We start from the raw sequence: 23940 nt of genomic DNA on the forward strand, positions 1-23940 counted from the left end.
TCCTCTTGTTGTTGAGAAGACAAGATCCGTGTTTGATGGCCAGGGGTTATAAGAAAAGGAATGAGGAGAATGGAGTTGTAATCACCGTTTACGTTGAATCATCCGCAATCCCTTCACGTTACAATCGTCCCATCGATGCCGGAAAGCCTAAAGCTTCAACAAAATATGGTAACAATCGACGGGCACAGCTCCTGGCCCATGCTCAGCGGCTAAGGCGTGCTGAGTCCATCGAGTTGGAACGGCCCAGAACCAAAACAAGGTCCAAGCGGAAGCCCAAGGTGAGTTCTCCCATTTGCCAAGCACAATAGCAGAAATGAATGGTTTTATCAAAACTAATATGAGGTAGCGGCTTAACCCAGAAGTGGGGATGGACGCCTTCTTCAGCAAAGATCCGGGGATCCTTCCGTCGCATTTTCATGAAAAGGGAAAGGGGTTACGAGCGTATAGTAACGGAAACTATCAATCTCAACAAAAGAAAGAGCACAACCTGGAGGGATTCCATCTTTTGCGTAATAAATCTCACATTTCACATTAAATTTCATTTGTTCTTTTCTCTGGTGATGGATTCGGACTGATTTTTCTGAATTTTTGGGTTTGCAGAGGAGATTAATGAGGATGGTAAGAGGATGTTATGGAAAGGGGGAAAACGTATCATCAACACTGTGATGTTTAGGCCGCAAATTCAGTTGGAATTAAGATGGGGAATCCAAAGCTCTGATCCTTTTATTGTGGGTTGCCGTTGCACCTTGCAAGATCTTTTGGTATGATCCACCTGTCGGGTTTGATTTGTCCTGGCAGATCCAAAATCCTTTGGAATCTAACAATTTTACTGGCCAAGACGAGAGAGAGAGCAGGAAATCAGAAAGTAATCAAATGAATTCAGTATGAAAAAATTGTTAAAACCGACCTCATTGATAGGCAATCAATGCATCTCTTGTAATTTATGATGTCAGAGGAATTTTTTACTTTATTATTCATTATTGTCAAATAAATTTATTTTAGTTAAAATATTAAATATATTTTGACATTTAAACTTATGATAATTTTACAAATTAATTGGATTTAAAGACCTAATAAACTTAGACCCAATAATCATCTAAACTGATTCAAATCGACCATAAACAGTTAGATCCAATTTTTCATCAAGACCGATCATGTCAATGCAGTTAATTTTTCGTCCAAAAATGGACTGAACCAAACCTTTTTTACATCCCAACTATCTTCTTCTGTTGCTATCTACTTTAGCATGGACCATTTTCATATTTTCACGGCTATCTTTTAATCAACCATGGCATGCAATATTGATTACTTCACATGAGCCACATTCAAATCAGTCATTTGTTCCACTTTCACCCGATAGTTGGAGGAAATTTGACGGAAAATGTTGGCTCCATGAAATCCACATAACATCACAATCCTCAAACAAAAGCTGGCTTCAAGAAATATAACCATTATTAAGGTCTGGCGCCCGGATACACAAACAAGGTTTTCCGCTGGAAAAATAAAATCAAGAGTAAACTTTGTACTCCACCGGATCTGAAGCGTAGACAAACCTGTGTACACTAAGGGGAACCAGATTCAGTAATTCAGGGGAGAAGCAAACTAGCTCGAGTCAATGCACCTGGAAATAATCAAGGCCTAGTTTTAGAGGCACACTTTTTTCAGCCGTTAGTCACCCACAACTTTACAATCACTAGCAAATAAAATTCTTTTCACAAACCACCCTTCAAACTGTACATGGATTAAACTGTTAGGGAAACAAGGGCCACCCATGGAACAAGAGGGGAAAGGGAAACTTAAACCGAAAAGCCCAAAGAAAGAGAAAAAAAAGATTTTTTTTTTTTTTTTTTCTTTTACCACAGTCTATCCTGTTCAAATGACCACTCTGCATAATCAAATGAGAGTCAGATCCTAGTGGGAACCAACCATTAAAATAGCTTGGTTCACCACCCCTAAACAGAGGCAAGGCCCCTCTAAAATGGTATTTTACTATCCCTAAGAGAATACTTACCTGGGTGCCACACAACTCGATAATCTGCTGCTACCGATTCTGCAATTCCTCTACTATAATTGTCCAATGAAATGATGGCTATGTCCTCGTGGACCATTACTATATGGTGCCCATGCGATGAAATCACAGAAAAGTAAAAAAATTCAATTGTAGAAGAGCAGGAGGCCAGTCCTTCATCACCCAAACCCAAACCCTACTAAAACCAAATCCAACCCAAAACAAAAAGCTAACTACCGTAACCAACTGCCAGAAGCAAATCAAAACCCCACCACCACAACCACAACACCACCCAGCCCCCTCCCCTTTTCTTCCCCTTGTTCAGCACACAGCACATATATTAACGTTCTCCATTAGCTTCTCTGTGCCTTTGTCGCCTTCTTGACCTCCCATACAGCAACCTGTGGAGACCACGTCCAGGTGCAGCCACATGGCGACGCATCTCATGGTCTTCCTCATCCAATAAATCATATGTTCTGTTAAATCTGCTACCCAAGTGGATACCTCCCCTCCGCCCTCTACCAAAAGAATCCAAAGAGAAAAGAGCATCATCAAAATATGCTTCTGCATCATACTCAGCATAATCTCTATAAAACCCATGATAGTTACCCTCTATCACATAATCCCCCAGAATCAATGCACCTGGCATTGATGATCTAATTGTACTGAGCACATCATTCCGTTCTCTTTCACCTTCAAGCCTCTTCCATTTCTCTTCAAGTGAAGGGTCCACTTCACGAGGTCGTGCCAGTGGGTGCTCTGCTCTAACATGCTTCCTGAGTTGTTTGTATGTTCCAACATATGAGCAGTTATCCTGCATGCATGTTCTCTTCTTGGCATTGAGATACTTACGTGCTGGTTCCACCACTGTCCAACCTTTCACCTGTCCTCGGCAGAGTGGACACAGAAGCTCTGACACTTCCATCTTTTCATTAGGAAGACCTGAATGAGAACCAAGACTTAAATTCTCAGTTGAACCTTGTGATTGTGGTGAACTTTCGGTTGAAGTAACTTTAGTATAGGCTTTCTTGTACTGATCAAGACAGTTGGAGTAACGACAACTAGTAGCACACATGTAAGGGCGGCAACCTTTCTCATAGGAGGAGCAAAGGAGTAGTACAGCATTGTGAGGGAACTCCATACAAACTGAGCAGGTTGCATCTTCCCAGTCTTTTTTTGCCAATGCTTTAGAGTGTTTCTTCTTCAGATGAACATCTTTCAGAACCTTGCGAGGGTGAGATGATAATGGGAATGGGGTTGCCCTGTGAAGTCGGGAATTAGCCTTTCGTCTCACTTTGTTAACCCTTGCCATTTTCAAGTCAAACCTGAAAGTCATCCAGATGATATATATAGATGGATCAGATAGTTCTAAGCACTTGTCTTTTTTCATAATATATAAGGTGGAACATAGACTGTAACATAATTGCTAAATTTGATCAACAGGCACCCATGTTAGAAACTTCAAAATCTGTGAAAGAGCCATGTTAGAATAAACATATGGCTTGCCAAACCACACCTCACTGCAAGTTTGGGTATGCACACCAAATGCATCCAACAAATTCACTGTCCAAGATACCCAAGAGCAGTACAACAAATAATAGAGAAAAGCATTCCTACTTCACTGGAAGCGTCCTAACATATTTTTGCCTCTTCTACCTTGATATTTCTTAGTGGGCGAAGCACACATGTCCTCATGCATATACATGAAGGCACTTTTCTTTATGCCACAGGTAATGGAAAAACAAAAAATTGGAAACTTTACAATTCAGCTGTGTGCTCTAATATTTAGGGCTAAGACGATAATCAGCAGTATTTTCATGTCAAATATAACCAACAACAGCATGTGATGGGAACTCACATCCTATAATGCAAAATCTGAGAACTTTTGTCATTTAATTAGTAACTCAGAATAATATCTCTTGCTCTTAATTTCTTTTCACAATTTGTAAGGAACATCATAAATAACAAAATCAGTACTGAAGAAATAGAGAGTTTTGCAGTCTAACTCTAGTGTTTTACCAATCCCCATCTTTCAATTAAAATGAAATGCAATCATGCATTTTAAAGTTGAAACTAAATTGTCTTGTCCAAATTAATTAAGCAATCTAGACATTCATGCCTCCATTATATCACATTCCTAAATGGCAAACACTATACCCACCCATGCCTTGGGTGACATCAGTGCAAGATCAAACATGAACACAAAGGGATGGAAAACTTTGATACTGCCCTTTTATGACAACATAAAATCCATCCTGCTAACCTTATTAATTAAATGGACTAAATGCAATTACAAGAGACTAAACAATTTTAGAAGACTAAAGCAAATAATATCTAGGATGCCACTGCCTATAAAAATTATTATTCCTACACGCTAGTCAAAAAACAAGCGTTTCCCATGTACTTTTGTAATTTCTTACAAAATATGCACCCAAAAAAAAAAAGGAAAATAAAAGAACTATCATGTAAATAAGTTATTACACTTTCAATTGATATAAACATCATCACTGTTTCTGGTTCTGTTACTTAAAATTTAGAAAACAACTTTTCATGATTCTACAAATCATTTATGCATGCACACAAATATACTCATTCCAAGGAGTATCCAAATGCATGAGTGATTAGTGCAACATTGCTCATTGTTATCATAGTTAAATTATGGAAACTCATGGTATTTCCTGCACAATAGCACTCAATATAAGATGCCTTGATCATTTTGTATGAATTTTGCAAGGATATACATGACAAAAAGCGACTTAAACAGAGCACTTTGGAAGGGTTAATAACCTTAGAAGGAAGATGACTCAATGCCGTACTGATTCCCCTTCAAAAACCACCAAATATGTGTGTGTGTGTGTGTGTGTGTGTGTGTGTGTGTGAAATAGGTTAGCCCGCTAAGCTAGCCTAGCAAACACAGAGCTCACTAGGCGAAGAGTCTAGCAACCAAGACGACCCTTCTTTGCATTTTAAACTTTTTCCATGCTTTTTCAAGCCCAAGCAGCCTTGAAACCTTCCCAGATCCCTCTTTCTTCATTTCTTCTCCTTAGTGGAGACTTAAACTTAAAATCACCAAATCTTACTCACTTCTTCCCATTCTCACCCTTCATCTCTTATTCCTCTTCAAGCAAAGCTTCCTAGGACCATTGTCAATGCCTCCGGAGACGATTCAAAGTTGTCATCAAAGCCCCAGGCTACCATGACAAGCATGACACCTAACAATCTTAGGAAGTCACCTCATATTGCAAGTTGTTCAAGGAAGAGACATTCCATTTGCCTCCAAGTTGACAGCTCATCAATATCACTCCACCTTCTATAAATAGCCAGCTATGAAGGAAGTAGAGAAAAGAAAAGCATAGAGTAGAACAATGTAAGAGTAGGAGAATGTGAGAAATAAAGGGGAAGAACTTTGTTTCCTCTAAGTGTTGCTGTAATCTTACATTTTCATCTATGTTTTCAATTTCAATGTTTAATTTTCAGTTCTATCCCTTTGTCTTGGTATCATAAGAGTGTGATTTTTTTTTATTTAAGGGTGAGCTTAGGTTCCTATTCAATTCATCAAATCTTAGTTAAGGCAAGTTGGGGCAAGGATCAACACCTTCATTGTTGTCACCACGGCTGCCGCTTCTTGAAAATGTCTTGAGCAGATGGTAGTTGGTGGAGTGATAACCATGATGTAGGGCCCTCACAAGACTTGATCAATCTCATGTCATAGGATTAACTAAGGAGGTGAGAACTCTTATAGTGGCGACGGTCATAGACATGGGTCACAAACTATGTCAACATGAAGCTTACCTCAAATTAGATTTTAGTGTTTGAAGGAGAAATGGGCAGAGAGAGTGAAAGCTCTATGGTGTGGTATCTATCTAAGATAGGGTCATAAGGAAAGAATACCTAAAGCAAACCCGAACCTTAGCCATTTTTTATTCATTTAATTTCTTGATTTTTCAACTCTCATACCTTCCAAATTCAATATAAAAAATATAAAAAACTTCCCTTCCATCTCCTTCTTGAACTAATTTCTCTGTCACTTCCCTTGGGTTTGACCACCAAGATACTTTACAGGTACTATAAATTTAAAGTCCTTGTGCTTGGGGGCTAGTTGACAACAAGAATACAATTCCAAGATGCAAGCAATGAGAATTCCTAAGAAGCTTGTATTAAAGCAAGAAGCTAGGCTCTGACAAGATCTTGAGCCTATCGTAAAAAAATACAAACAGTAACAACACACCATTGCAATTTGCAACCCATACCACTTTATCTGAAAAGTAGCACAACTCTGTTCGATAGATATAAATTTAGCAAATCAGAAAACTAAGAACACATCCAGAAAGATCTAAAATGCAGTATTCTGTTCTTTAACATAAATTAGCAATCCGCAAAAATATTTCTTATTCTTAATTAATTTTGGCAATTTGAATGGAACATCACAAATAACAATTTAATAGTAAATGATAGATAGTTGCACTCTAAATATACAGGTCACCAATCCTCTTGCATTTATAGCTTTCTAAATAATTAAGCAACCAACATAACCCTATCCACATTCCACAGGGTCGAATCACATAACACATCAATTGATCTGCTGAACACGCATTTCTTTATGTTCCATGTTCTTCCTCATTCACCTCAAAAGATAAGAGTTGTACAGTTTCTCAATAAGTTTCCAAATGAAATGAAGCTTCATCAAGTTTCTCTGTAGTTGTAAACATTGTAGTTGAAAATATAAAAATCAACCCCCCCACACCAAAAAAAATAAACCATACTGCTGGTCTGAACTTCTCAATGTCCGTGAAACAGGCCTAACAAAAATTAAGCATGTCCCCAGAACAAAGATAAAGTAATAAAATGTTTTAAAAAAAATCTGGCAAGTGCGAAAAAGAAAATAGCAAAGAAATGCCATGAAAGCAGTTTTGGTTCCAACCCTAGAATACAGTGACTACAAAAGCTCCACAAAGACCTCCAAAAAGAGGACAATTCTAAACACAAAGATGCACAATTCTAGTCCACAGGCATTCTAGAAAAAAAGAAAGAGATGATTGACCAATGACAGGACAAGATGAAGGGTCGATCTCCAGTATCATTGTAATGATGGGAAATTTAAACTCCTCACTGTCTTGCGCTGCAACGAAAATTCGGGAAGACGAAGTGCAGATGAATCCAGGATGCTCCACTGTTACGCACTCCAAAAACCGTACCCACCAGTCAAGTGCGCCAGTTCACCTCTCTGGTTGTTTTTCTCGGGAAACGCAAAGATGGCTAGGGTTTGAAATTTAAAATCTAGAGAATCCACATTCGTAATGATATTTGTATTAAAACGAAATCAGGGATAAACAAAGATCCAAACTTTACCACAAAAAAATTGCAACAAAAAAAAAAAAGAAAAAAAAAAAGGCAAAGACCATTGCAGGATAAAACCCTAAAAAAACGAATAAAGCATAATGAAAGAGGAAACGGAGAGGGAAATTGACAAACAAACAAACAAAAAATTGAAAGGAAGACGTACCAGGTGAATCCGGTAGGGCTGGGAGCGAAGAGGAAGAAAGAAGAGAGGGAGAGAGAAAGGAAGGACGAACGATGGTTGCGTAAGGGTGGTGGGTTAGGGGTGTGGGGTTCCACCCCTATTTATGGGCATAGATTTGGTGGGTGCCCTTTTCAGAGTAGGCTCATTTTTACGCCATTCTCTGTCTCTCACTTCTTATTTATTACAAATTTATACCAAAAAATTCATCCACTGCTCTCCTATTTGGTTTTTAAGTTTTCCGGAGTCATGTATTGACTATTGACCTCACATCATTTAGACGTTGAATTAATCGGATACAGCTCCCCATAGGAGCAAGTGGCGAGTATGTGTTGTCATAATTCTTAAGAGTCCAATTCGGCGACCTAACCAAATTTGACGTGGAAAAAATTAATTGGTATAAAATAAAGCTGAGTCATAAAGTTCTTAAGATCCCCAATGGCTCAAGGCAGAGCCACCGAATCACGCGGATAATTTGGTACTTGCACTTGCCTGATTAATTTGATTGCCCCTTCTCTGGTTGTCTGATTTTATAACATGGTCGACCGGACCAGTCAATTTTGTCCCTAACAATACTTAAGGCTTTGTGTTCATGCCCACTCCATACGAATTCCTACCTCCATTTTCAACCAATCCCTCTCATGAGATCGACTTATTCCTCTACTAGACTTCAGGAAGTAACGTAACATATATCATTCGTTAACCAACATCTAAATATTATTAACTCAGAATTATTTTTTTTTAGGGTCAAATATGTAGGTATATACAAACACCTAATATAAGACTCTTCTTTCAAAAAACAAAAAGAATATTACATCTATAAAAATAAATATATATACAAATACAATGTGAAGGAAAACAGTCTCTCAATATTAGACACCAAACTGTTGCTGCCAAACAATAAATTTCCCATGACTGGCAATTCGAATGCAGTTTGCTCTCTAGTGTGGAGAATTTTGGAGAGGGGCACCGTCATCAAAGAATGCTTGTTCACTCCCCCAGTTATGAGTAAATATCAAATCCTTGAAACGCTTCAGGATCATTCCAGTTCAAAGAACCTGATGCCTTTGAGTGTGTACCGTGGAAGAAAATGTCGATGATCCACATGAAGGTTTCTCCATATTTATGGATGGAGCTGTTTTCAAGAGTAGGGCAAAATTTGTATTAGAGTAAACATTAATGCAAGACACAGAGGAAACATGAAGAGAATGATGGCCACAGGATAAGATAATTGCACCAACTAAACATCATCTTACCTATATTTAACTACACCCTACCACCAAAATTAAAATGAACAAAGAAAGAAAGAAAACAATCTTCACCCCATAATGTGATAGAAAACCAGCACATTTTCAATGGTTATAGGTTATTTTGCATGTAGCACACACCAACTGGGACACCCATGCCATTCCACAATTCCACTATATACAAATATTTTGTCTCCCGTCTATGTTTGGTTCTCCCAGAATTTGAGGAAAACTGTGAAAAAAAAATAGAGAGGAAAAATAAAAGAAAAATAAAATAAAATAGATTTAAATTTAATAAATGATTTTTATGTTCTACTTCATACTCATTTCACTTAATTGAACTCTTTTATATAAAATTAAATAATTTAAAAATACATAAGTTTCCAATTAATTTTAAATATATTTGATTTTCTTTCATATATTCCGTGATAAAACCAAACATGAGAATATCAATTTCCTTACAATTCTTTTTTTTTCCTTAGTACTTTCCAGCAACCAAACATGGCCCTAAGGTTGTCCATACTTTATTTGGCAAGAAAACACGCTTGACATTGTTTCTTCTACAGAGAAGCTGTAGATTTTATCTGTGTTTCAAATGGCAGGATCACGTGCTTTCTGCATTTCCTTTTCAGTAGTTAATGCTCTTTTGATGCATCCACTCCATGATCTGAGAGTAGGAATGATATATGCAGGAGCAAATGCAGCAAAAGGCTACTCTTTCATTTTTCATTTCATCAGCAGTGATGAGTAAAGAAAGCACTAAACAAGTCATTGGGGACCTTGGACAATGCAAATACCAAAAAGTGAAAGCTACTTTTACCTCATTATATTTACTGTTCAAACCGAAGAAAACTTTAAGACCGTCTTCCATGATAGAGAGGCGATGCTGAGCCTGAAGAAGTGGGTGGTGGCCTCTTCACAAATTGATGGTTTAAGAGCTGAGCTGCTGTGGGACGATCATCTGGAATAACTTGAAGGCATTTCAGGATAAAATCCCGTGCATCTGGGGAGAGAGAGTCAGGAACAGGTGGTGGCTCACCCTTTCCAATCCTAAACAAAGCCTGCATCTGTCATACCATAAAGAGAAATTTTTATTTTATTTTTCACAAGAATAAGATTCAACAAATTAGTGGTCTGTTCAGATTCAAACTCATTTCATAGAAGTTCATGGCATGGCTAATGATTTGTCTTTGTATAAGGTGGCCTGGGATAATTGTTAATCAAATAAAATAATCGTATCATGAGATTTCAGAAGTGTTGGTTTAAGAAAAGCAGGATCTACATCAATCACAAAATGTGACTGATCATATTCCCAAAATAGCGTAAACATTCTAAGTAGCCCCAACCGTATAAGCAATAACCGATACAACTTGGACCACATATGGACCTACAGAAATCAATCAAGCAGCATCATGTTTTTTAATAAAATAAAACAGTAGCACCATATCAAAAATACCAGCTAGCTAATGCCCGGAAATCACATCCATGTAATCTGCAACTAAAAGTAGTGCACCATGTGATATAACCATATATGTATATATGAATTCCGCAATAGATGGCAACCTTATGGCACTACCTATGAACCAACCAATGCAAAAGTACATCTAAAGAAATAGCAGAAGTTCTCATGTTTGTCAAATCCAAAAAAGATCACATACTGAATTATGATGACGATGCAAATGAAAAATCAAAGATGAAGATGAGAATGACAACCTTAACACCATGAGGACAAATAAGAAGAAATTTTAAGAACTATATACATTCCAAATGAGAGTGTGGAGATGATGATGATGAAAATGAAAATGATAAAATTGACAATAAGAGGACAAATAATAAGAATTTTAAGGATTGGATTACTTACAGATTCCAAATGAGAGTATGGAACCTCACGGGTTAGCATTTCTAACACGGTGCACCCGAGGCTCCAAATATCAGCTGCAAGCCCGTACCCTTGGCCCTTCCCATTGACAACCTGCAATTGCCAGCTTGATATTTAGAACTCTTCTTGGAAAATATTAGACACGTAATGATTTCCTAACCAAATTTGAAAAATATGACAGAGAAACCTGGCAAGTTCAAGGTCTTTCAAGACATGGAAATATCTAATTGCAAAAAATCTTTAAATATGATAAAGAAGATACAGTAACAGATACATTCAAGTACCAAATTAGAATTTTCATGACATAGAAACTAGTTCAAAGAGAGCCCTATATCTCTCCACATGCAGGGTATGAGCTGCATGTGAGGGAGGGCGTTAGCCTAGTATAAATTATAAGCAGGAGCAGAGTCATAAATTTAGGTGTGGGGTTGGGGGGTGGGTGGGGGTGGAATAATTTTTTTGCAAATTAAATAAGAATGAACATATTTTGCATATTTAAAAAGACATCTTATTATTGAACTCAAATAACATAATATCAATAAATATTATAAAAATAAATAAACTTATCGAATTAAGAACATGATTAGATCAAAATTACAAACAACTAACATAATTAAAAACTATATTATGTTCTTTTAATATTCTATAAAAGATTATCTTTACAAAAAAAATTAATTTTGATAAGATATTTGTTTTATAAGAGATTTCTACCTATTTTTTAAGATAATTGAAGATTAGCTAAAGTGTTTTTATCTTTTTAAATAATTAAATATAAATATTAGCTATTAGGTGTCCACTTGGATACGATCCTAGGAGTGTTACAAGCACCGTCCTTAAAAAAATTAGGCATTGACCAAGTTTTAAAAATCTGATGAATCACTTGAAGAGATTTTTGGACAAGCCACTTGATGGATGTTTCTTCCAAAAATCACTTTTTGTTGTGTATTCCACTATAAAAGCAATTTTAAAATACTTTTTAAATGTATATTCAAGTGCTTTTATGCATGGGGAGTGGTAAATCAATCAACTATCTCCTTTTACATTGCCTGATAACTTTGGGGCTATAGCGCAAGCTATTTTTTTTTATTGGAAACGTAACAAATATATATTAATATAGAAAAGGAGTACAAGAAGAAGGATGAGAAATCCTCCAACCAAAGACAACTAAATTACGTGAAAAAACACAAAAAACAAACGAACACCCACTAAGGACCAATCCCTATGGAGTACACACCGCTATCCAATCCAGTTGAATCACATTAAGGGGAATCCCCTTAAATGCCTTGGTTCCAAGATAGATTGGTTCCACCTAAGATTATTTGCAACTTAATGACCATTTCATGTAAGGGTTTGAGGAGTTCCATCAGAGCAAGACCCTATGTCAATCCCCTTGTCTCACATTGCCTTGGATTGTGTGGTAAGAGAAAAATGCTAGGATCTTTGAGGAAAAATAAAAGATGATAAAGATGTTGTGAGATTTACTTCACTTATGTTCCTTCTTTTAGGCCTCTTGTACCAAAGCCTTCAAAGGCATTCTACTCAATGTTATTCAGCCGATTTAACATTCTATTTGTAAATGAAAAGGGTTGGACAAAAATGAGAAGTCCTTAGTTCAGAATTCAAGAAATGGCACCTAGGTATATCCTTAAGTGGACTAAACCTTTTTCTATAGTTCTGCTCGTATAGTTGAGGAATTTAATCATACTTTTAATCAATTTCTTGTATACTATGATGAGGACCACTCATCTTTCTCATATACCTTTTATCATAATTAATACATCTTTTGTTTCTAATCAAAAAAATAAAAATGTTTTCAATAGAACAGTTACTAACAAAATCACTAAAGCACTTTTACAAAAATCACTTTAAAATAAATCCTTTTTAAGTCTTGATAAAATATGATAAATACTAAGAAATATATTCTAAGAAAAATTAATTCTTACCTAAAAAGTTTGTTATATTAAAAGTCTCAATAAATTCATACTAGTGATTTTTTTTTTTTTATTAGAAACAAACAAAAGTAGTAATAGATAATAAAAACATAAGAAGGATGAGAGGTTCTCCTCATGAAGTACAAACTCGATCAAAACTAAGTATACCTCCACAAAACAAGGAAGGCTATTCAATAAGGACAAAAGACCTATACAAGTATAACAACACCAACACCTATAACCCAACCCTAATGTGTACAAATTGAGAGCCAACTAAGCCGAATAACACTAAAGGGTAGGGTTTAAAAATGTATGTACAGTAAGCCCAAAAAGATACAAAAAAAATGAAGCAAATCCCACAACAAATTCGGCGTCCTCCAAGTGTTCTCGAAAATCCGAGCGCTCCTCTCTCTCCACACAATCCACAACAAAGAGAGACATGTTATCCTCCAAAGAGCCCTACCTATAATTGAATTCCCAAAACACTTGAAAGAGATCACCATCATATCACAAATACTGCCTAATGGAACCCACTTCATCCCAACTTGTGAAAAAACTTTATGCCACAATCTCAAAGTAATCGAACAATGCAAGAAAAAATTATCAATTATCTCACTACTCATCCTCCATAAGATGCACCAATCAGGAGTAAGGACCTTCAAAGGTCTTCTCAATTGTAACATGTCATTGGTATTTACCTTCTTAAGTGTCACTAACCATGCAAAGGCCTTGACCTTAGATAGAACTTTTGATTTCCACAAAAAAATTGGCTAGGTAGAAAGGGACTGAATCTGGAGAAAATGATAAGGTTGAAAAAAACAATTTTACTTAGAAAACTCCTAAAGAAGACGGTAACCAAGATCTCACATCTAGAATAGAAGCAGACAAATGTAAATTGAACAATAAGGACATTAATTTTTCAAGATCCTCAATCTCCGTATATGTTAGATTGCGACAAAATGTGAGATCCCAAGACAATGAAGTGTTATTACCAAGGATAGTTGAGCTAGGCCAATTTTTAGTAGTGGTGACTCTAAAAAGACTTGGAAATTGTAAACACAAAGGTTGGTCCCCCCACCACAAATCTTCCTAAAAACGAATTCTAGACCCATCATCCGTCACAAAACAAGTGTGTGTAGAAAAAACTTGGAACAAATGTGCAATGGCCTTCCAGGAGCAACGATACGACCATCTAACTCTATTATTAGCATCCCAACCATTAGGATGTGTCTCATAGATACTCAAAATAACCTTATGCAGGGGGTAGTACTTTCCTTAGGGTACCTCCAAAGTCACTTCCCTAATAAAGCTTGATTCCTCAAAGAAATTTTCTCCAACCCTAATCCAACAACTTCCTTTGGCCTACAAACTAAGTCCTAAATAACCAAATGATCTTTTTTACCTTTCCCACAACCTAACCAAAGAAAATCTCTTTGTAATTTCTCATTCCTCGAAGCTATTGAAACTGGGATCTTGAAAAGACAAAAAAAAGTAACTCGGAATATGCGACAAAGAAAACTGAATTAGGGTGATTCTACCGCCAAAGGATAAGAAGGCTTTTTTCCAACCACCCAACCTCCTAGAGACTATTCAGCACGAGGTCTCAAAAGGAAGTCGATTTTGGGTTCCCCCCTAACGGGGGGCCGAAATACGATAAAAGTCAATCAGAAACTGCATAATCAAGCAAAGAAGTCAACCTAGCTGTTTGATCTTTGGTAATGTTGATTCTAGAAAAAGTGTTCTTATTTAGGTTAATCCTTAGCCCTCAAAAATGCTCAAAAACCAACAAAATTAGCTTCAGCGAAAGGAACTCTTCTAAGGATGCTTTAGAAAAGACGATGGTATCGTCTGCGAATTGTAAATGAGACACCCTAGTCCCATTTCTACCCACCTTGAATCCTTTGAACTTTCTCCTCCACTCTCACAACCAATCTGCTTAAAACATCAACCACAATAGTGAAGAGAAAAAAGAAAATGAGATCTCCTTGTCTTAGACCTTTTAAAGTCTTAACCCACCCCCTAGCATTACCATTCACTAAGATTGCGAAAGTTGTCGAAGATAAACATCCCCTCGTCCAAGACCTCCATCTTAAACTAAACCCTTTTCTTCCAAGTACGTGGTCCAAAAAATCTCAATCAACAAGATTATAGGTCTTTTTGAAACTAATTATGAAAACTACCCCTTCCTTTCAAGAGCTCCTCTTCTCATCCACCACCTCATTAGCAATCACGACAGCATCCAAAATTCATCTCCCTTCAACAAAAGCACCTTGAGTCAAATAGATGGTGTCTTGGAGGACTTTACACAAACGCCCTAAAAGAACCTTAGCTATGATTTTGTACAAACTGGTAACCAAACCAATGGATCTATAATATGAGATCCTACTTGTTTGACTCTTGTTTGGCATTTAGGCGAAGAAGGTAGCATTCATGCTTTGATTAATTATCTCGTTATTGTGAAACTCTAAGAACACTCTTAATAAGTCATCCTTAATCATCTCCCAACGCTACTAATAAAAACCAATTGTGAAACCATCTAGACCAAGGGTCTTTTTCTTATTTAAAAGCATCACAGTATTGAGAATCTCTTCCTCTGAAAAAAGTCAATCCAGCCACTCGACACTCTCTCTAGAAATAGAAGACCAATCCAAACCTTCTAACCTCCAAGACCCACTTGAAGGTTTGAAAAATAACTTCCGAAAATGGTGCTTAATCTACTTTGAAATGCTTTCAATGTCATCTAAGGTTACCGCATCTTCTGACACCAAAGATTTAAAGAAACTCCTATTCTTCCTGCCATTAGCCACCTTATGAAAAAAATTAGAATTACAATCCACTTTTTTTTATCCATTTGACTCTCGTCATTTGCCTCCAGAACACCTCTTCCTTTAACATCACCTCTTCCAAATCCCCATTTCTTAAAGACCTTGCTGCCGATTCAAGAGAAAAATTCCCTTCTTGTTCTTTTTCATCCAGTTCCACTATCTCCAGAAGAAAAAAAAATCATTGGAACATTTTTATTACAATTAAATCATTCATTTTTTTTAAATAAGATTTCATACAAATATTATTTTTTTGAAAGTCCTTTTTAAAAGTCTTTTAAAATTTTGTTTGACTATTTTTTCTTACTCGTTTATTTAAATTATTAAAATTATTGAAACCTATATTTATAATTTCTCTCATCAATTACATTTTATATTAAAATTTTATATTTTTATATAAAATATTAAAAAGCTTATTGCCAACTTTCAAACCAAGTTCCTTCAACTAGAAATCATAGTGCTAGTTTCTAATCATAAGTGCCCAAGCCACCAAGTTAAACAAAGCTGACCAATACAGGAGTTTATTAACAAGTATACCACAACATTATACGGCTAAACCATCACTAGATTGGCACACATCAGTAAGCATCATTACAATGTACTTGCATAAGCAATTTCTTTTCTTTTTTTTTTTGATAACCTACTTGCATAAGCTAATATCAAGACAATATTCTCTCACATTGTGATGACTCCACTAAATTAATTCATTCACACGATTAGAACCATTTAGTATAATGCTTTTTAACCCAAGAAAGGGGATGAGAAAGGAAAGCAAACCTCAGGGGCCATCCAGAATGGAGTTCCCTTGCAAGATTTAGCATCATTCAATTGGGTTGCCTGCAAAAGAATATGAAGAAATATTAAAAAATGACATTAAGAATATTTCAGAAACTACTAGAAAAATCATAATTTTTTTACTCAAAAAAATAACCTTTGCCAACCCAAAATCTGAAAGTTTCACAGACCCATTGGCACCCACCAATATGTTTGCACATTTGATGTCCCTAGAAAACAAGAAGGAAAAATATGAGATTTGAGAAGCTAAACTACAATTATATTGCATAGAATGTATGGCCAAGTACTTCCTCATTTTAAATTGAGGTAATTTAAAACAATCCTAAACTTTGGTTCAAAACAAGGTAAATAAGCTATTAAAACTTTGGTCAATTTATTTAGCCATCAAAGAAAATACAGGACATAGATTATCATACATACGCTTCACCTTTTTATGCTCTAAGTTATCTTCAATACAAAAGTCATGATCTGGATCAAATGATCTTACTAGTGGAACATTTCTATTCAAGAATGCTACTTTAGGCATCTATCAACTTTCCTCTTCCTGCCCTCCTCTTTTGTTAGCAAAAAACTATTGATTTCAAACTAGTAAACGTATGTTGCATGCCCCATTCTTTTAACACCACATTTCCTATTTCGGTCTCATGCTGTTTCCAGTACCTACTTCATAAACTGGTACGTTGCTCTTATTGGATTTGGTACCATGAAACAAGAACAGAAAAAAAAAATAGACTAAGGCTGACAAGCAACTTACATAAATTAATCCGATTGGGAACATTTTAAGCAGTCCTCATTGCAAGGAAACAAAGCATTAAGAAAATGAATCATATACTAGCATGATTTCAGAAACACATTATGAATCATTTTTGTAGTGATGATTAATGCTAAAGCAAAGGTACTAGTAAGAAACACATAATCCAAGCACCAAAATAATTAAGAAAGTAGAGCGTAAACAACAAAAAGAAAAAAAAAATGACCCTGAGAGCAAACATACAGCGCCAACAATAACATATTAGGTTCAGTACTCTCACCTGTGAATCACATTTCGCTCATGAAGATAATTCAAACCATGCAGAATTTGTCTTGTGTATGCTGAGGCTTGGGAATCTCCAAGATTATATCTCTGATAGAGACTTGCAAGTGATCCTTTAGTTACAAGTTCAAGAAAGATATAGAGCTTTGATTCATCCTGCAGGAACATAGAGAAGACACTAAAATTTAAAAACAATGCATAAAACACATTAGTTGCAAGAGAAAACAAAGATCAGCACCAGAAATGAAATATATATAGTAAATAATAGGAAATTTTACAAAAGATAGAAAACCTTGGTACAGCATAATCCTGTATACCCAATAACAAAATATGTCTATTATATATATGAGAAAGCAGACACCAAAAGCGACAGAAAGACAGAAAATAGTATGAAAGACAGAAAATAGTACCTTAGCTGTGCCATGATATTGAACTATGTTCTCATGTTGAAATTGACTTAAAAGATCAATTTCCTGGAAAATAAATAAATAAATGAGGATGAAGAGCAAGAAAGAGAGTCTCAACAAGAAATAATTATCAAGAGAAGACAGCTTCCTAATCCCATATCATTCATTCAATAAAAAATAAAAATAAAAATGGTAGAGAATAGATAAATATAATAAGAAAATTACACCAGGACCAATTAAAGAACCTCACCTGCTCAAGTTGGTAAAGACTTTGCTTGCCCTGGCTTCCTTGATCAAGCAATGAAACTTCCTTTACAGCAAAAAATATTCCATCCCTGCAGGAAAAAGAAAAACAAATAATAATAGCAACAATAATAATATAATAAGTAAAAATAAAAATAAAAATAAAAATAAAGAGTGGAGGAAAAACACATCAGATGACTACTATAAAATTTATAGTCCTAATGCAATATCAAGGACAGTTATTATATCACTGTTATTTTCAAGTTCAATATCCGTAAAAATTAACTATTAAGTTTGTATATCACATTTGCTCTTCTGTGTGACCAAATAAGCTCCAGATGAATCCAGTTTCTCAAACCAAACTAGATCTCCAACCCTCTGCCTAGAAGTTCTCTTGGCTAAGGGGAACTATGGAGGATCACTCCAAGGTTGCATAAGTTTTTACTGTGTAACCTAAAAGGCAGGTTTCCCAACACACCAGGTGGTCCCTGCATGAACAGACCTCCCAGGAGTCCGGCACAATTCATAGAGGGTCGACAATAGACTAAGAATGGGTCATATCTTAATCCTGTATAGGCCATAGATGATGGATCCATAAAGCCAGTCCCGAATGGTTTGAATAAGGCTTGCAGGCTCTAGAGAAGTGGTGTTTCAAAGCTTTAGTAAGACCCAAGATTTATGTCATGAGACGCATGCTTCCAAGGCCCTTGATGTGGCATGCAATAGAACACAAGCAAAATATACTAACTGGGCATGTTTCTGTGCTTGATGTTTTGCTACCAATTCTTGATATTTATCTTAAATATTTGAAGCAAAGATATAACGTCAAAATTTGTTGGGCTTTAAGCTTTTGTGAGATTAATAATGAAGGTGATAATATGAACAACACTTACTCGGACATCCCTTCATACACCGTTCCAAAGGATCCACTTCCCAGAAACGCACCCTTCATCCAATTTGTGAAACTGGGTCTCAAGCTGCCATTTGGCGAGATGTTTGACATGGGCTCCGTGGTAGTGCTTGAGGAGTCATCATCATTGGACGTCGTGGTAAATGAATATGACTCGGATAGAAGAGCAATCTCGTCGTTCCTCAACCCATTCACGTCCTCTCCCTTAACAAGTGCCGCATCAAATTCGTCGTCCTCGGAACTAGACCCTCCTTCTACCACAACAGAAGAACCCCCATCAGCATCCGGCCCAAAAGATTTCAAAATATCCCAAGTGGAACACCCGTCACTAATCACAGGAAGCGACATTAAAGGCGGCGGTGAAAGAAAAGGAGGCCTAACACCCTTAATTCCTCCGCCACAGCCGCCAACACCACCAACAATCCTAGAACTACTCAGCTCGGAAGTCTCTCTCCGTCTCCCGATTGCATCACTACAGCTAACACTATCCTCAAACCCATCTGCCAAATCATCTACCACCCCATCATCCACCTTCACTTCCGATTCCTTTCTCTTGGAACTATGCAATCTGTTAAATCTCGTCCTCGGCAAAACATCCGAATTCGATCGAACCTTCCACGCCTCCCACGCCGCCTCCGGAATCGATAATTCGTCCGGTCCCGAAAGCCCTAAACTCCGGCAAATCTCGTCAACTTCCCCTTCTGTTCCATGAATTCGGAAGCTGCTTCGGTCCGACAGATCCAACGATTGAGTATGGAGAGCCAAGGAGTCATCGAACGACGACGACGACGACGAAGCGGAGGCGTCGTAGTCGATGTGCCTCAAGGCATTGCGACGCTCGAGCTTGGGCTTCCGTGGCTTCTGCTTTGGAAACATCCCTTTGGATCTCTTGCTATAATCGAAGAGTCGAGGCAGGTGATGCATTTCATTCTCGACCCATTAACGTCCAAACTAGGGTTTTTGTAGAGACTGAAACCCCGCAAAAAAATATTGGAAAAAAAAGATACAAGAAGCTCTCCCTCCCTGTTTTCTCCCTCTTAACTGTATTCACATGAATTTAATCACAGAAATCCAAGTACCATGTGCTCCCGTTTCTCTAAGATTCTAACCTTCCAAAAGGAATCCTAATAAAATAGAAATTAAAAAGAAAATAAAAAATCAAATAACAAGAGAATTATCTCTCTGCGACTTGAAGATGGAACAATCAGTAGCCAAGAAAATTCGAGCAAGATGTGCTCGGAGGGAGAGGACTTTGGTGCGGAAGAAAATATCTGACCAAGTAGAGTCGAAATGGTTGAAAGGAGAGAGAGTGAGAGACTATGGCGAAGACTGGTAAAGGCCGTCGCCAATGGTGAAACATGGAAAACGCGGTGCCATGTGGAGAAATGACACAGAAAAGGCGATTCCCCCGATTGGATGCTTTTTTTTTTTTCTTTATTACTAAAAAAACCACCAAGCAAACAAACAATACTGTTCACGCGCTTGAATGTTGGCCCTCTGTTTTTGTATTTTTTTTTTCCTTTTTCCTTTTTAAGATAATCTTTGATATTCAAAACCACATTCACATAAAGGATTTATCCTCATCAAAATAACATTCCCCTTATCTATTTCTAAAAAGTAATAAGGGAAGAAAAACATGTTATGTCATATTTCATTTTATATAGAAAATAATTATAATTATAATTAATAAAAAAAATTATATATTTTTAAATTATTTAACTTTCATACAAAATATTTGAGTGAGTTAAATTGTTTTGTATAAATAACTTATTTATTTTAAACTTAGTTTTTATAATTTAAAATATTTTTTATTTATTTTATCTCTCACATTTAAATCCAATAATATAGCAACATTCACATAAATGATTTATCCTCATCAAAATAACATTCCCCTTATCTATTTCTAAAAAGTAATAAGGGAAGAAAAACATGCTATGTCATATTTCATTTTATATAAAAAATAATTATAATTATAATTAATAAAAAAAATTATATATTTTTAAATTATTTAACTTTCATGCAAAATATTTGAGTGAGTTAAATTGTTTTGTATAAATAACTTATTTATTTTTAAACTTAGTTTTTATAATTTAAAATATTTTTTATTTATTTTATCTCTCGTATTTAAATCTAATAATATATCCTTCGTAATTTATAAATACATTCAATATATATTTGTTGTATAACAGTATTAAAAGTAATGAACGAAAATAATATTTACTTATAAATACATTCAATATATATTGGTTGTATAACAATATTAAAAGTAATGAACGGAAATGACATTTACTAAACACACATGACATGTTTAAATAAGCATAAAATCATTATTTTAATTTAAAAACCCCCGAGCACCAACCCTCCTCATTACACGTGGCCCCGAATTGCAGTTAAAGTCCTAACTATTTAAAATTCAATTATCCAATAAATTTATTGGGGGGAACATTGAATTTTGGCAAAAATAAAAATATATATTTAAAAATAATAAATTATTTTTATATATTATTTTAAATTTATTTTAACTTTATTATACAAATATTAAATAATTTAAAATATATATAAAATTTTAATTAATTTAAATCATATTTAATTTTCTTTCCTATTTTCTATAACAAAATCCAGTTCTTAATATTTTATTTAGTATATTTTTTTTACACTTCATTAAAAAAATTATTTTTATATGAAATACAACAACTTTAAAAAATTATATTAAAAAGTTGATGGTTTTAAAACAAATGTTTAAAAAATATAAAGATATCAAAAAAAAAAAATATATCCCGACTTTTAAAATAGCTTTTAAACACATAAATTAGATCTATATTTTTTTTCAAAATATTTTACATTTTCTACAAATTTGAGCCCTACTTTCAACTATTAGAAATTATATATATATATATATATATATATATATGACACTTATTTTTTTTCTCCCTTACATAAATTTTTTTTTATTTTATGCAAGAAAGACTAATTAAATTTTACGTAAGGAAAATAAAACTGACTGTCGGCTATATTTTTAGGTGAAAATTTTTAAATAAAATAAATCGAAAATTGAGTTGTCTTTTTAGATAAAAAAGACAACAATTTTATTAAAAAAAAAATCATTGACATGACACGTGTGTCGTTAAGCTGGTTTTTGTTTGGTAGACTGGTAGTATCGGAAATGTTAGGTAGGGATAAATTTCTTTGCTGGTATGATTTAGCCCCAAATCAATTGGTTTATGACCAAACTCAACCCCAAACACATTTCTCATGTGAAATTGATATTATTTTTTAATATTAAAATTAAAAAAAAAAAATTGTGAAAAAATCATTGAATTTTGGCACTAATTTTTAGCTCATCAAATGGTTTTTGTTTCTAAAAATTGACAATTTTTTAATTATTGAGAATTAGTATTATTGAGATGAAGGTTAATACTACGTTTGGTTTTTTAGTATGTTTGGTTATGAGAAAATACTAGGAAGAAAAAAATATTAAGAAAAACGGTTTTCTTATATTTGATTTTACTAGAAAATATAAAAAAAATCAAATATAATTAAAATTAATTTAAAACTTATATATTTTAATATTATTATAATAAAAGAAAAATAAGTAAAATGAGTTTAAACAAACTATAAAAATAATTTATTATATTTAAACCTATTTTTTATTTTTGTTCACTTTTTTTTAAATATTTTTTCTCTTTATTTTATTTTATTAACATTTTCCCTCATATTTTCCAAGAAACCAAACACAATAATGTTTAATTGAGAGAAAGTGAGGAGGAAAATATAAGAAAGGAAAATTGTTGGATTATCTAAATATTCCAATCCTCCAATGAGCATGGCAAGAGGTTCATAAGGGTTAGGAAAAATCTAATTAATTACAAATGTGCAATGATAGTTTATGTCTCCAAAATTAAAAAATTGAAAAAATACTCAAAATCAAATATTTAGAAAATAAGTGATGTTGGCTATAAATCAACTATAAGGTCTCACTCCTTCTCAACTCTCATATAAACATGAAATTAAGTTTATAAGAGGTACAGAATGCCTAATTACACTTAGATTTGAAATTTTTGACTAAAATTGGACATAAAAGTAACCATGGGAAGGCATGTCTAGTGTGGATTCAAGCTTTATATGCCAAGAAATATGATTTAAAGTCTATAATGACCATGGAAAGCTAATCACAATGGTTGAAAATTTGACTCACAAAGTCAAATTGGAAAATCTTTGAAAAAATCACAAGATTGAGAGCAATTAGTTATATTATCAAGCAAAATTTGTAAGACTAGATCTATGACTTGAGACATGACTTTGTGCCATGAGATTAGCCATCAAAATGAGTTTGAAATTCAATAAATAAAAAATTAGCTTAAGAACAAAAATTTACAATCAATTTTGAAGAGTGAGCTAAAGAAAACAAAAAATGCTTTCAAGAGCATTTTATAATGAAATAATTTTGGTCAAACAACTAACACATGTGGCTTTCGATTTGTCATTTCAAAATCGATCAAAAACATCTTTAAAAATCATTAAAATGAAGGAAAAACCGATATCCTAATGATAACCCAAAATAAGAGAAAACAAATATCATAAACTAAAATAAACCCAATATCATGCTTCAACTTGATAAACTTAAAATATATAAACAAAACTCAACTAAGTAAGGTTTAAAAACAGCTAAAAAATGATTTAGACAAATGAACAAATATATAGCAAACATTCAAAATAAAAAATGAGTCATGGTAGCTTAGAACCTCTTAGAATCTAACCCGTGACATTTCAATATTCACGACTTATATAATTAGCGTCTTAAAAATCAAACAATAAAAAAAAAACACAAAAAAATATACCAAAAAAGAGAGAGAGAGAGAGAAAAACGAAATAAAAGATAACTCAACAAATAAACTTCTCATGAGTGGATCATTTAACTTTCAGTGTATACAAATTTTTCTACAACCCAAGCTTTCTTTAAATCTCTCATAACCATCTTCTCTTTATTTTACCTCTTCAAAATTTAGGCAAAGTTTAGAGGGTTGCTAAATATGAGCTAAAAGGCTTATATTTATAGGGTAAAGGAAGTGAGGAATTTAACACATATCATTATCTCCCCTTAAGCCTAAATTTTTCTTCAAAACTCTCTTAAATTAAAACCCAACCAA

General features: G+C 34.6%; 3 protein-coding genes across 6 annotated transcripts; 1 reads left to right on the top strand and 2 right to left on the bottom strand.

Moving 5' to 3' along the window:
- Nucleotides 1-30: 30 nt before the first annotated feature.
- On the top strand, nt 31-1002 carry LOC104882472 (uncharacterized). The gene is made up of 3 exons (XM_010665958.3): nt 31-278; nt 360-509; nt 601-1002. Exons 1-3 carry the CDS (start codon nt 36-38, stop codon nt 664-666), a joined length of 459 nt encoding a protein of 152 aa, XP_010664260.1. The 5' UTR covers nt 31-35; the 3' UTR covers nt 667-1002.
- Nucleotides 1003-1418: 416 nt separating this feature from the next.
- On the bottom strand, nt 1419-7720 carry LOC100259117 (uncharacterized). Of its 3 annotated transcripts, none has more exons than XR_002028882.2 (3): nt 7512-7689; nt 2012-3333; nt 1419-1621 (listed from the first exon to the last, which is right to left on the bottom strand). XR_002028882.2 is itself a non-coding variant. In XM_002284323.4 (3 exons), the coding sequence occupies exon 3, from the start codon at nt 3318-3320 to the stop codon at nt 2349-2351; it is 972 nt and encodes a 323-aa protein (XP_002284359.1). In that variant the 5' UTR covers nt 3321-3333; nt 7119-7285; nt 7512-7720; the 3' UTR covers nt 1419-2348. The 3 variants fall into 3 exon arrangements, 2 of the variants coding, with proteins under 2 accessions (XP_002284359.1, XP_010664262.1); XM_002284323.4 differs by adding an exon at nt 7119-7285 and having other exon boundaries at nt 1419-3333; nt 7512-7720; XM_010665960.3 differs by having other exon boundaries at nt 1419-3333.
- Nucleotides 7721-8221: 501 nt separating this feature from the next.
- On the bottom strand, nt 8222-20230 carry LOC100264291 (mitogen-activated protein kinase kinase kinase 1). 2 transcript variants are annotated; one of them, XM_002284320.5, is made up of 9 exons: nt 18777-20230; nt 17891-17975; nt 17644-17706; nt 17232-17389; nt 16337-16409; nt 16183-16242; nt 10635-10745; nt 9594-9840; nt 8222-8661 (listed from the first exon to the last, which is right to left on the bottom strand). In XM_002284320.5, the coding sequence occupies exons 1-8, from the start codon at nt 19715-19717 to the stop codon at nt 9628-9630; spliced, it is 1704 nt and encodes a 567-aa protein (XP_002284356.1). In that variant the 5' UTR covers nt 19718-20230; the 3' UTR covers nt 8222-8661; nt 9594-9627. The 2 variants fall into 2 exon arrangements, with proteins under 2 accessions (XP_002284356.1, XP_059590820.1); XM_059734837.1 differs by lacking the exon at nt 8222-8661 and having other exon boundaries at nt 9455-9840; nt 18777-20216.
- Nucleotides 20231-23940: the final 3710 nt, after the last annotated feature.

This window comes from Vitis vinifera, chromosome 18 (assembly GCF_030704535.1).
Source record: "Vitis vinifera cultivar Pinot Noir 40024 chromosome 18, ASM3070453v1".
In the NCBI taxonomy this organism is placed as follows: Eukaryota; Viridiplantae; Streptophyta; class Magnoliopsida; order Vitales; family Vitaceae; genus Vitis; species Vitis vinifera.